The sequence below is a fragment of the Onychostruthus taczanowskii genome, unplaced genomic scaffold, assembly GCF_017590055.1.
Source record: "Onychostruthus taczanowskii isolate IOZ18803 unplaced genomic scaffold, ASM1759005v1 scaffold12, whole genome shotgun sequence".
NCBI classification, from domain to species: domain Eukaryota; kingdom Metazoa; phylum Chordata; class Aves; order Passeriformes; family Passeridae; genus Onychostruthus; species Onychostruthus taczanowskii.
The window spans coordinates 12,016,149-12,029,296 of record NW_024498351.1 but is presented as its reverse complement, the minus strand read 5'-3'; the positions used below and the strand labels follow the sequence as shown (position 1 = coordinate 12,029,296).

The following is a 13,148-nucleotide window of genomic DNA, read 5'->3' as shown; positions in this document are numbered from 1 at the left end:
AACACTGCACTATGAAATCATGTGGCGTTACTCCCATCCCTCCCAGTATCTTCTTACTTACTTCCACATTATTATATTAGTCTTTTGAATCTGTTTGAAGGCTGTAATCAGGTAGGCTGTTCCTAAAAATCTACATCCTGATATAGCAATTGCAGCATTATCCAGAAAAAGGTGTGAAAATATCTGATTTGCAAGCTGAGTTCTTCTCAGTCACCATTGTAGGAAATGTTAGTATCTGTGAAAATAAGATTGTGGGATCACTACATAGCTCTGTTAATATCATATGAGGTATGCTCTTTATGAAGTTTCTTATTTTGTTGCAATCATGAAAGATTAACTCCCTTGGGCTTATGATAATGCAACATTCATGATGATTTCTAAAACTATAACACAGATATCAGTGTAAAAATATTATTAAAAATAGTTAAATCAAAGGACTAGGTCAAAAGTAATAGTTTTAAAACTATTTTTACTGTAGCTGCTTCATTATAAGTATTTAAGCAAGGGAAATTAATCTCGTCATGATATATGTGGATTTTGTCCTTAACTGCCATTAATGCTAATAGGAGTTAAGTCCATAAATCCTCATCACTGTATGACTATAGCCTGTGTCCCTCAGTTTTGCATGAATTTGTAATTTACTAACTCTGTTTACATACTGGAAAAAAGCTACAGTGGACTTCAGAATAGTTGTTGAATTAACCTGAATTAAGAAAATAAAAGATTTTCAGATTGTCACCTTTGCTCCTAACTTCTGTTCTTGAGTCTAGTAAATATGCCCTGGAAAGGTTCTCAGTACAAACATTCTACATGACCTTGAAATTCTTGATTTGAATAAGTTTCAAAGCATCATTTTAGCATCAGTTAAAAGCTCTGTTCTCCCACCATGTCTTCATTCTGTTCCAAATACTTGGTACTTCTGCACTCTGGGTGTGCATATGCTGGGTGTGAATTTTTAATTACAGTAGGCAAAGTAATCACTCAATATGAAAGAGCTCTATGCTCAGACTTCTATACATCATACCCATAGTGCAAAGATATATTGTAAATCATATATTAAAAAACAATTGAAACCATTTTATAATGCTTTAAAATTAAACAGTAAAATTATACAATTCATCAAAAGTGCTTGTAAGAATCTGTTGGTTTTTTTACATACCAGATTCTTTTTTTCCATAATACACAGCGTGCTATCAATTATGGCCATTAAAAGCTTGCATAACAAGAAGTATTATGAGTCTGTGAATCAAACTTTCGTTTTCTTTAAAAGTCGATATGATCACAGCAAGGTGTGGTATGATATGCATTTTCTACTAACATGCCACTCCCTATGTCATTACTGCCATTACATCAGTAGTTTTAGACCTCTTCCTCCCCCCTCCCAAATCCTTTTAGATCCTAATACCAATTTTAAAAATTTTAAAAAAACTAAAACAAAAAAAAAACAAAAAAAAAAAAAAAAAAAAAAACCAAAAAAAAAAAAAAACCCAACTCATAATCTCTCAGGTAGTTTGATTTTTTTTTTTTTTTTTTTTTTTTTTTGCACAAAATAACCCTTATGACTTCAGAATCTCAGACATTCTATGTGGGCCTCAGCAGCAGCAGCCATCTCCTTCAGCACAGAAATTAGTTTCTGTCTCCTCTCACTCCTAAGCACTTCCATTTGACCCTTTATCTAATTAACCATCTTACCCAGGGAGTGCTACTCTGCTTTTTAGATTGATCACATAGGTGTCTCTAGACAGAGATCTACAGACTGGCACTTTCCTCCCCCTATCCAAATTGCAGGTAATCCCAACTCACAAGCTTCTCTGCTCCTATGCCTCTAGTGCTCCAGCTTTTTGAGGCTTTGAAATTCTCAGCAATTTCATCCAGGGCTGAAAAGCACTGCAAAGCCAACAAAAATCCCTTGTCATCATTTAACCCCAGCCAGCAAACAAGAACCACACAGTCTCTCACTTATTCCTCCCCAAATGGGTTCACAGAGAGAATTAATTGGAAGGGTAAAAGTCAGAGGACCCATGGGCTGAGATAAAGAGAGTTTAATAGGCAAGCAAAAGCTGTGCACACAAGCAAAGCAACACAAGGAATGAATTTACTGCTTCCCATGGGCAGGCAGGTGTTCAGCCATCCCCAGGAAAGCAGGGCTCCATCACACCTAACAGTGACTTGGCTAGACAAACACCATCACCCCAAATATGCCCCTCCTCCTTCTTGCCCCTCTACCTCTTTCTCCTCTCCAATATATACTGAGCATGATGCCATATGGTCATATTGAGTATACTGCCTTGGTCAGTGGGTGTTAGCCTTGCCAGCTCTGTCTCTTCCCAATTTCCCACTCCCCCAGTCTCTTTACCAGCACATCAGGTGGAAAAGCAAAAAAAAATGCTTTGGCTCTCTTAAAGACTTGCTCAATAACAGCAATAACAGCAAATCTTGTGCTCATCACAAATCAAAACATAGCCCTGTAACAGCCACTGGGAAGTACATTAACTTTACCTCAGCTCAAACAAGCTGCAGCCTTCTCCACAGTTCAGAAAGATCCCAACCGGCAAGCCTCTAGGCTTAGAATTTAATTTTGCCTGGGAGCAAATTTAATCCCATATCTTTCTTTCCCATAAAAAAAAAAAAAAAAAAAAAATTTAAAAAAACCAAAACAAACAAACAAGCAGCCACCTCCTCAAGGCATTTCTCATTGGAAACCAAGGCAGTGTGAATACCTGCTAACCTGAAACTTAATTACAACCACTAAGATATTGAAGGTGAATTATAAACAAATGTATTGACCACATGTAACTGCGAAAAAGTAGGTATTCATTATTTCTTGTTCATCTGTTTTTGATGATAAAACAATAATCTTCAAAAGCACTCCTGGAGAATCTGAATTTATTCCCTTGCTTTAAAAAATAACCAGTCTTTACAGTGCCTGATCTTTCAGTCACTAGGTTTCTTTTTCTGTGAATGGATTTTCAAAACGTAAATGTATAGGAACATATGCAAGCTAATTTATTGGCATAACAGGATTAGTTAAAGAAGATTTCTAGTCTGACTTCCATCTACAAACACTATAAGCTACAATATGCCAGATCTTTCACAATCTTCTTTTTAGTTCCTCTATCTTCTTTTAAAAGATTTAAATTGAATGAGGGTTTAGCTACTTAACTCCTGGTAGGATTGAAGGGATATAATACTGAAAATTTGATGTTTCTAGTCAGCCATTATTAGGTCCCTTGTTTGCAATATATTTTTCCTTATTTTTGTGAATGTGACTGCTCTACAGTTTCAGAAGACTGACTATATTAAATGCATAATTTGCATGTCTTTTAATGTATATCATATATGTATATAAAATATATACAAAATACAAATATAACAAGATTTTCATTGCATATGTTGATATTTTACACTGGTTAATTATTTCATTAATTTTGGATAGTTTTACTTCAATTCCTACGTATTTATCCTAGACCTTACAAGGTAACGAGACTATTTCCCAGGTTAGCAAACTGTAGGGAAAATGTTTTAGATGTGTGCCTGTGACTACTGTTCTGGTATTACTGTAGTATTACAAATTACAGTGTCTGAGATCTTTTAAAATAAGTATTCACTTTTCAACAAGTTACCTTTACTTCTACCCCTTTCATCAGGGACCTAGTGGAAAGCCATAAAATTTACGTTTCTTCTTTCTCACTTACTACCCATCTAGACCCACATGTACTTGTTCACAAAGTTAATTTCTTCGTGAAAGGAGCAGGTTAGCAAATTGATACTGAATGGAGTTTGTGTCTCTTGAAGTTTTATTTAGTTGCCTGAATGTATTTAGTGTGGCCTTCATAATCCCCAAGAGTCCCTGAGTTATCTGGGAAGGTAAACATATCACAAGATTGCAGGAGACGTGCATCTTTTTGAACCAGCAGCCAAAAGGCAAAATAACTTAGAGCTTTTCAAATGCCACTAGAAAAGTCTTTGGGTAGACAAACAAATCGTTCCCTTTCTCCTCAGTATTGGTCCAAGTTCAAATACACATAAAATTTCATGTGTTGCCATGGTATCATTGTAAAACCACTAAATCAACATGATTTTCCTAACAGACCTCTTGGTGCATTTCAAGCATATCAATAAATTTAAGGTCAACTCATATCTGATCAAGTTTGTATAAGTTAGAAATGTATTCCTTCTCACAGCCCACTTTAGCAGGTGTTTAGACTAGAGGAGTTAGCAGGCCTTGCTTCTGGGCTTGACCTAGTTTAGCTTTACCTTTTATTTCACCTTGTTTACTCTATTCTAGACAATGTCATACTTGTCTACCAACACAAGAAAGTCATCAGAAAATTTTAATATGGAATTCACAAAATTGTATTTGATCTAATTCGGTTATATTTCTCGAAGATGAAACAGAGGGTGATTTCAAATACATGTTTTCAGTAAAGAATTATAAAATAGCCCGTTCAGTCACTCATTGAAACCAGGCTAACATAAAATTCATTAATAACAAAATGAAATACATAGCACCAAAAATTCACGTGAACAAATGAAAAATCTCAGAAAAACTTAACTTTTCACTTAGCAAGAAGTACCTTCTGCTGTAGAGCAAAAACTTCTTTAGGGACACATCATTTACTTGCAGAAAAAAAACTGGAATCTTTTGTTAACTGGGAACATGGCAAGGACCAAATGAAGGCAGAGGCTTAGTGTATGCTGTTTGTTCCTGTAATTGTCATGTCCTTTATCATGTAATCCCTTATACTACTGCTTGAAAGTGCAAACATTTTAAAAGCCCCTGAGCTAAAGCTTAAAAAAGCAATTACATTGAACAAGTTTCAAAATATGATTTTATTGTAATGCATTAGGACTTGGGAACACACAGCTTCCATTAAATATGGGAGTAGTATATCGAATCTTTAATTAATAAATATTCTAGGACATGCAGTAGTAGGAGCTATGACAAACATTATTATACAGTATGTCGGTACTATAATTAATCTTTTAAAGAATAAGCATCCTAGATATTAACTACCTTTGACTTCTGATGATTATATGTGAGCGCAGAAACTAAAATCCAATATTGCTACTGAGAATAAACCTGTTCTCCAATTTTTATTTGACTGAGCCTTACGAAGGAGGTGAGCAGTATCCTGACCCTCTAAGAAGGTTCACCTTGTGCTAAGGTTTTGAAGTATGGTGAAGCAAGTGCAGACCCATGTCTCACTCTCGTTCTGCAGAACCAGGGTACAGCAGCTGTTCAGACAATTGCAGCCTTGAGGTTACACATGAGGCTGTGAAAGTCATCACAACTGAAATAATGATTTTTACCTCCCCTCAAGGGACTTTTCTGTCACAGTTATTTGAATTAGGAGTCATTCTTTCAGGCAAATAGCACATGAGAATACAGAGCCTCTTGTAGGATAACAAATCAATTCAGGCAGTTTGATTCTGGTGTGCTTGCATCAAACAACCCTACTTCTTTCAAGTGGTTAGACTTTGTGCTCATAATGTGTAATTACAAACTGAGATTATGAATTCTTGTCCTTCATAAAATAGCAGTCAAATACATCTCTTTCCTTTTGATAGATTAGGATTTTTTTTAAGTGAATAATGAGTGCCTGTGGCAGAGTTTTCAAGGGAGATAGTGATGAAAAATTTCTCCAGTTCCTTCAGTGAGAAGTTTAACCAGGACTTTTTCATCTTAAAAGCTGGAAACAATTTAAACCAATAAACTTTACTCATACTGACATACAGAATAACTTAATATAATTTTGAAAGGATTACATCGCTTATCATTCTACATTTTCCTTTTTCATTTGGCATTCCTGTTTCCCATTTTTCACCTGTTCTGTCTCACACATGTGAGAAGACCTTTACTCTACAACTAATCCTGTCCATAAAGTCTTCATGTTCTACTGAGAAAAGTAAAGTAAGTAGACATACCTGAGGTTACATAATGTAAAATATAAAGCTTTGGTTGGGCAGAAATACAAAGTCCTGAGAGCTGCAGTGCTCCCACCCCAGTGCCCCAGGTTTGGAACTGTTTCCTTCAGTGCAAGGATTGCCCATGCTGGGAAAGGCAGTGGAGCTGTCATTGCTCCCACATCCTTCTTCCTCCTGTCCTTTCCATTTTATACAGCAATCTGGAATGGAAACTGGTACTACATGATATTTGGGATGTCATGCAAAGAAATGAGGATATTTCAGGGGTTATTATTGCCTCTTATTAGAAGACACCAAAAATATGGTTCTGTGAGCACTGGGGCACAAGCTTGTCTAAGAATTTTGTCTTACTTTGGAAACACACAGAAAATACAAGCTTGTTTCTACATCTGTAAAGTACAAATCCTCGTTCTGATTTTATCACATCATGGTACTAATTACAAAAAAATAACAACAGGTCCTTATAAGAACTTTTTATGACTTCTGAGGCTGTCCCTACCCATGATGAAAAAGAAAATGTCTTTCAGTGCTTTCCTGAAAGGGGTTGGGGTGTGTTTGTGTGTGTGTTTTTAACAAATTAATTGACATTTTATTTCTTTAAATAAAGCATTTGATTAACAATTCCAATGCATTTAATGTTGCATGCTTCCATTTGGTCAGAGAGCCTTTTTCCTCTGCTGGAAACAGTATTCTGAATTAATTTCATTTTTCAGGTGTAGTTTTATGCTTATTTTCTTTGTGCTAAAAATTTTTAAAGTTATGTGAAAATAAATTTCTTTACTGGGACTTTCTCTATATGATTTTCAAATATTGGCAAGTATTGGCAATACTTGGTAAGCATGTTTTTAGCATATTTGGCTACCCTTACTTACTCAGTCAAGTTGAATAATTAAATTGACCAAAACAGCAGGATGCTGAAGATATGAAAAACTGTTTCTCATTGATAAATGTTGGATATTGAGGTTCCTGTTGTCCTTTATTATATCTGTTGGCATGATTCCTCCCACTACATTGGTTCATGCTCCAAGTACCCTAAGAGAAATATCAATAAAATGCTGGATTTTTAACCAACAATTTCTACACCAATGGGGTTTTAACTAGTTAAAACCTATAAAAACTAGTATCCATAGTTTTTGGCTAAATTTTATTTCTCAGCCCTGTAGACTTCATTTCCCATTCTGACTCAAAAAGTTTTCTTGTTAAAATTAATTTTTATACTCTTTTTTAACCATAAAAAAGTGATTGATTTTTACTTCTGTTATATTTAGAAGTGTCATGTAAGGTCTGATAACTAGTTTCCATTTTCCCCCTGCAGCTAACCTATCTTTTTCTCTATTTTATCTTGATCTTTTTCATTAATGCAGTTCAAATAATGAGGAAAATCTTATTATGACCAATAAAAGTATAGTTCCTATGCCCTTATGTTCAGTCTCAGTTCTAAATGCAATGTAATGAGAAGCTATTATTCACCTTTATTTAAAACCAAGTATTTTCAGAATGGTAAAGTTGTAAGAAAGTGGAGCCATAAATACATTTCTGGCAGAATGTTTGTGCAAAATGACTTCCAGAAGTTTGAAGCACTCACTCATCTTTTCTATAAAAGCCCTCTTGATTAAGACAGGACTTTCTGTAGAAATTCAGGTGACTGCACTCATAGCTAGTCTAATTTATCATAAAGGTTGATAGGGTCTCTACCCTATTGGAAGAGAGGAGGAACATGTGTCCTCCTCAGACTGCCGTATGGCAAGTTACTGCTCACACAATGTTCCGTAGGAGACTGAGGCAAAGAAAGCCTATGTGGTGGGTCTAAAACAAGTAAGGATTAAAGAGAGAGAGAAAAAAATTAATTTAACTTCCCTTAAAGTGGGACAGATCCTCACTGTCAGAGAGTGAGGGAAGTGGGAATACCCCTGCCGGGGTATGAGCAGAAAAAGGTAACACTGTACAACTCTTTTTATGCTTCTCAATTCAAATTCAAGACAAATTTGTGATAGAGTAGGTAGATAGATAGGGTAGAGTTATATGGAATTATATGAACTGTACATGGAGGTTGGATTTCCTTATCTTACGATTTTTTTCAATTGCCCTGAAATGCATCTTTATTCTTATCCATTGTGTCCCCACTAATATAAATAGGTATCATTCTGGCATTCAGCTAAGTAATTCTTTTGTCATCCACAGATGGACAGGGGATTACATGGCGAAGAAATGAAATAAAAGCTAAATCCCTATGCTTGATAAAGCTTTGCTTGTTTTCTCTTTTATTCAGGATTACCGAGTGAACATCTTTCTCCGTCAGAATTGGAATGATCCACGCCTTGCATACAGTGAATATCCAGATGACTCTTTAGATTTAGATCCATCCATGCTGGATTCCATTTGGAAACCTGATTTATTCTTTGCTAACGAAAAAGGTGCCAACTTTCATGAAGTTACAACAGATAATAAGTTACTGCGGATTTTCAAAAATGGAAATGTACTTTATTCCATCAGGTGAGTCTCTAATGGTTTTTTTTTTCAGATAGAAGCTCAAAAGTATAATTAGGATTTTCTAAAACATATATTCAGTTGCTAGTCATGCAGAACTATTATGTGTGAGTTTTGAATGCAGAATTTTGTCAGCATTCATTGTTTACATTAAATAGAAAACGATAATTCATTAGGCATGCACATAGTAAAAGTAATAAGAAAAAATTGTTTCTAATTTTAAAGTACAGGTACTGAGCTTAGAGGGACTGGGACACTGCACAGACCAAACAATCCTGTAGTATTATAATCTGAGTTGGCCTATATACAGGTTTCACAGTCTGTGGCCTCCAATGTCATGACAAATCCAATTTTACTTCTTTTCCCCCTTTCTGGATATTGCAGTTGCACTTCAACATGAAAACATGGCTTGTTTGAGGAAGTATGACATTTAAAGAGTAGTCATTTACTCATCTCTGAAAATGGAGAGAAAACTGGAAAGTAAATTTTTGAAAAGGTTTTAAGAAGATGAAAGCAGTAATCATAAGTATTGACAAAATCTAATTATCCCACTTCTCTTCCTATCACTTTCTTTTTAATACAGACATCAGTAAGCATTTTACCACTGTCTTCAAAAAACCCAGTCTAATGAGAAACATATTAGATATAAATATGCTAATGCCCCACTAGATTTGGTATTGAAGCAGTGACTCACTTGTGCAAAATGTTATTCTTTTCAAAATAAATATGCTATTGTTCACTCAGTATTTTGCTTTGCATGCTTTTATGACACTGAATTAATGTATAACTAGACTCTTTGAAGAGACATTGGGAATCTAAACACTTTGTGTACTGGAGAAAAAGAAAACTTTACCACTTGCATGGGTGCGTCAGTGGCAAGGGACTCCTTCCTCCTTCCCTCCTTCCAGTGCCATTAGGCAGCACTTCTCCAAGCTTACACAAGGAGAAGGTTGGGTTAAAATTCTTATGAGGATTTCACATCCAAAACGAGGTTTGTCTGCCACTCTGGGAACATAAGTGTTACAACATGTATTCTGTTACTAGAAACAGATTCAAAGTAGATTAAAATGATTCCTTCTCTGGATTCAAGTAGAAATAGATCTAAATCAATTATCTGCTGACTGCCTGAGTTGCCCCAAGAGACACTGGCTGTTGTTCCACTCTAATCAAATAACTCCCTGCCTTGTCCTACTCCTTCCAAATACACTCAACACACAGTACCCCACCCCTCCGCTGAAACAAGTTTGGATTGCAACTTCAATACAATTCAGACCAAGTTCATGGCCACATGAAATGGGTTGAGAAAACCCAAATGTGAGAAATAGTATAATATTAAATTACAAAGGTAAACATCAACTGTGCTGAAAGCAGAAACCAGATAGTTCCTCTGTTTCTTATGAAGCCAGAAATCTTACGTTGTCTTGATTTAATTAAGAACTATTACAGTTTCTAAAACAGATTTAAAATCATATCATTGGCATATAGTTTAGTTTAGTTGAGTGAGTTAACCTTCTGATAAGGGGAGATATAATAATTGCTATTGTGCTGATATTAAAAGGAAAAAAAAAAAAGAAGTTTCTAAATTTGCTTCTTTCTTTCATTCCCTAATATCTCCTCATCCCTAATTGCATTGGGACAATATGGACAAGAAAATAATGGAAGGTAAAAGTTCCCAGCTCAATGAATACTTAACATAAAATACTAAAATGTTTACTGAAGCACAAAGTAAAGTCCAGGTGCCTCTGAAATAATTTGCTGTGTTAGCAGCCTACTAGCCAGAATTTGCCTTTGGAACTATTTGTAATAGCATGGGAATGAGGGATGGGTCTGACTTCCCTTCTCAGACTCTCCCCATGCAGCTCTATCATTGTTTGTCTAAACAGAAATTATAGCAACAATGAATGAAGGAAATTTGGTCACCAACAAAACAAAACAAAACAAAACAAAACAAAACAAAAAAAAAAAAAAAAAAACCCACCACCAAACGAACAAAAAAGTAAAATAAATATACATACTTGCCAGCTACCATCCACCTCCCTTTAGCCCCAGTGCCAAAAACAGGGGAGTGGGTTCAAGAGAGGGGGATTAGAGCACTGCCATGCTAGAATAGCCTTATGTGTAAGCAATTGAACTGTGTACCCTCAGGTTTTTGTAGGACATTCTATCAACTGAACAACTGAACTGATTAATGTAGGTAGAGTCATAGCTCTGAATCATGAACGGATATCTAGGGAGGGAAAACGTGCCTTTATCTCTTGTAAATTCTTCTTTTTGATTTCTCACAGAAGTTCTATTAGAAAGATAAATTATTGTAAATAATTTATAAATTATTATAATAAATAACAAAATAATTTTTAAAATTTAAAATTTAAAAATACCTCTTTGCCTATAATTTGCAAAGAATTTCACAGAAAGCATAAGGTCTAACACTGATGCACAGCTACAGTTCAAAATTGTAGCCATATTTTTGTTTATATCAATATCATAAAATGTTTATTTAAGCCTTTGTGTTGACATTTTAAGCACTTTTAGAACAGTAACACATAAAACTACTCTTCCACCATGAGTACTGACATGTATTATGAAATTCTTCCAAATTTGGGTAAGGTTTATGCCAAGGGTTTGAAATACTGGAACAGTGCAATAATTCTTCTGTAGCACCAAAATGCACACTATTGCTGCACTCCTTTAGACTTCTGATTAAGTTAGGCAGCCCTACTGAAAAATTTAGTTTTCTGCAAGTCTGTAATTTTTTTTCCATGCTGTCATACTAAGTTGAGTTAGATGGGTTCAGCTAATAGAGACCTTTTTAAAGACCTTTCTACTGAAACCTGTATTCTATTTCTAATTGCTTATGTTGTATTAATGCATTTTTCCATCACAGTTCTATGGCTTTTTTGGGAGGTATGTTTTTAATGGTTTTTTTTTTTTGTGTTCTTTCAGATTGACTTTAATACTTTCCTGTCCCATGGATCTCAAAAATTTTCCAATGGACGTGCAAACATGTATAATGCAGCTGGAAAGCTGTAAGTTTGCATAATATATTATCCTATACATACTTTTGCAGAGATTACAACAGCTATACAGGAGGTAGGAAAACCCCTTGTAGTGGTACAAGAACAAATTTTCAAAATGAATCTTCTATTTGATCAATAGAATCTGTGAAATATACATGGTGTTAAGAGGAAGAGGTTCTTTCATACCTATTTGAACTGAAAATCAAGAGTTTTGTGTAAATCTGAAGTTACCATTAAATTCAGTGACAGTTTATACAAAATTTCTGCATATACGGTTTCACTATAAGTCTTTCTGTGTTCACACATGCAGGAGGTAAATAATATGGAGAGCATAAAGGAAACATAAGAATAACTTAAAGAAGTGATTAATGGGACTTTATGTGAAATAAAATTATATTCTAACATATCATATACTTTACTTATCATTTACCTTTATATCTTGTTATTTAAAAGAGGATGGAAAGCTTAAAGCAGCTATGCCATTTCAAGGCACAAACACACTCACAAAAGGAGAAATCAGCTGTTCTGTCTGATGCATTATATTCTCATTATCCTTGTGATATGTAGTATTTGGGGATTGCTGTTTCCCCTAAATTGAGGGGAATTTGAAAGACAGCTGTAGCAGAAAAATTCTCCTAATGATGCAAAGAAAAAATATAAAATAAGGTAAAGTATTCTTTGAAAGCTTCCAGCAATCCGAAGTTTGTGAAAATAAATGACAGAAGCAAGACAGATTAAGAAGTATTCATCTAAAAGATCTAGATTTATAGTTTTAGGACAAATAAGTAAAATATTTCAAAAATAAAAGAATTGTGCATATAGAACGAACATATTGGATTATTTGAAACATATCATAGATCAGAAACACAACAAACATAATTTTATTAACATTTTTTGGAGGTTTTTTCTTCTTTTACTGGAACAAAGCAACACCCAGGGGAAGGGGAGGTAATTATCTATCAGTCAGTATATCAGAGCTGTTTGTTGTATGGTATGCTATTTATAGACTATTGCAGGGTGAGCATAAAAGCCAGATCTATCTTTTATTACAATGGACAGATGGTAACATTATGGAGCAGCCTTTCAATATGAGGGCAACAGCTGAATCTGACAGCAGAAATTTCCTTGACTAAAATGGAGAGATCTTTATTTGCTGCAAATGTCAAGGAATTTAGGACAATGTTATGTACCCAGGATCTGAGCAAAACTCCACAGTCAACATGAGCAGACTATCCTACTGATAACCTGTATAATTAATGTGACTAAACAAAAGGTTAACAGGAGGCAGTTGCATCAGAGTGCATGCAGATGGCAGGTACACTCACTATTATGCTTCAAAGAGGAAGTATCATAGGGTTTGACTGAGCAAGAAAAATGTATCATTAACAAATGCTTTGCTAAGTTATGAAGCTCTTGTTTTAATAGTTTCATAAAACTGAGCTGCATTTTTCCTCTCTTTCAGCTGTTGTGAGGACAGGTCAGACAACAACTGAGTATTCTTGAACAAACAGGCATCTGGCTTGCTTTAGAGAAACCTTGCAGGAGCCCACAGTTCCCACAAACTACACCACAGGGAACCAGCATTTATTAGTTGAATAGCACTGTAGATGTTCTACTGTGTTTTCCAGCAGAACATTTTTCACTGAAGTCTTGTTTTTAATCATTGAGTTCAGTGGGAGTAAATTCCCAGCTGCACATTCACATGGTAAAGCGAGG

General features: G+C 35.0%; 1 protein-coding gene across 2 annotated transcripts in view; it reads left to right on the top strand.

The window, feature by feature from the left end:
- The window catches only part of GLRA3 (glycine receptor alpha 3), a 76,132-nt gene that overhangs the window by 32,639 nt on the left and 30,345 nt on the right, over nt 1-13,148 (top strand). For both annotated transcript variants that reach the window (XM_041395676.1, XM_041395677.1), the window contains 2 exons: nt 8,198-8,421; nt 11,359-11,441. In XM_041395676.1, coding sequence (XP_041251610.1) covers nt 8,198-8,421; nt 11,359-11,441 — 307 coding nt within the window. The remainder of the gene's footprint in view (nt 1-8,197; nt 8,422-11,358; nt 11,442-13,148) is intronic.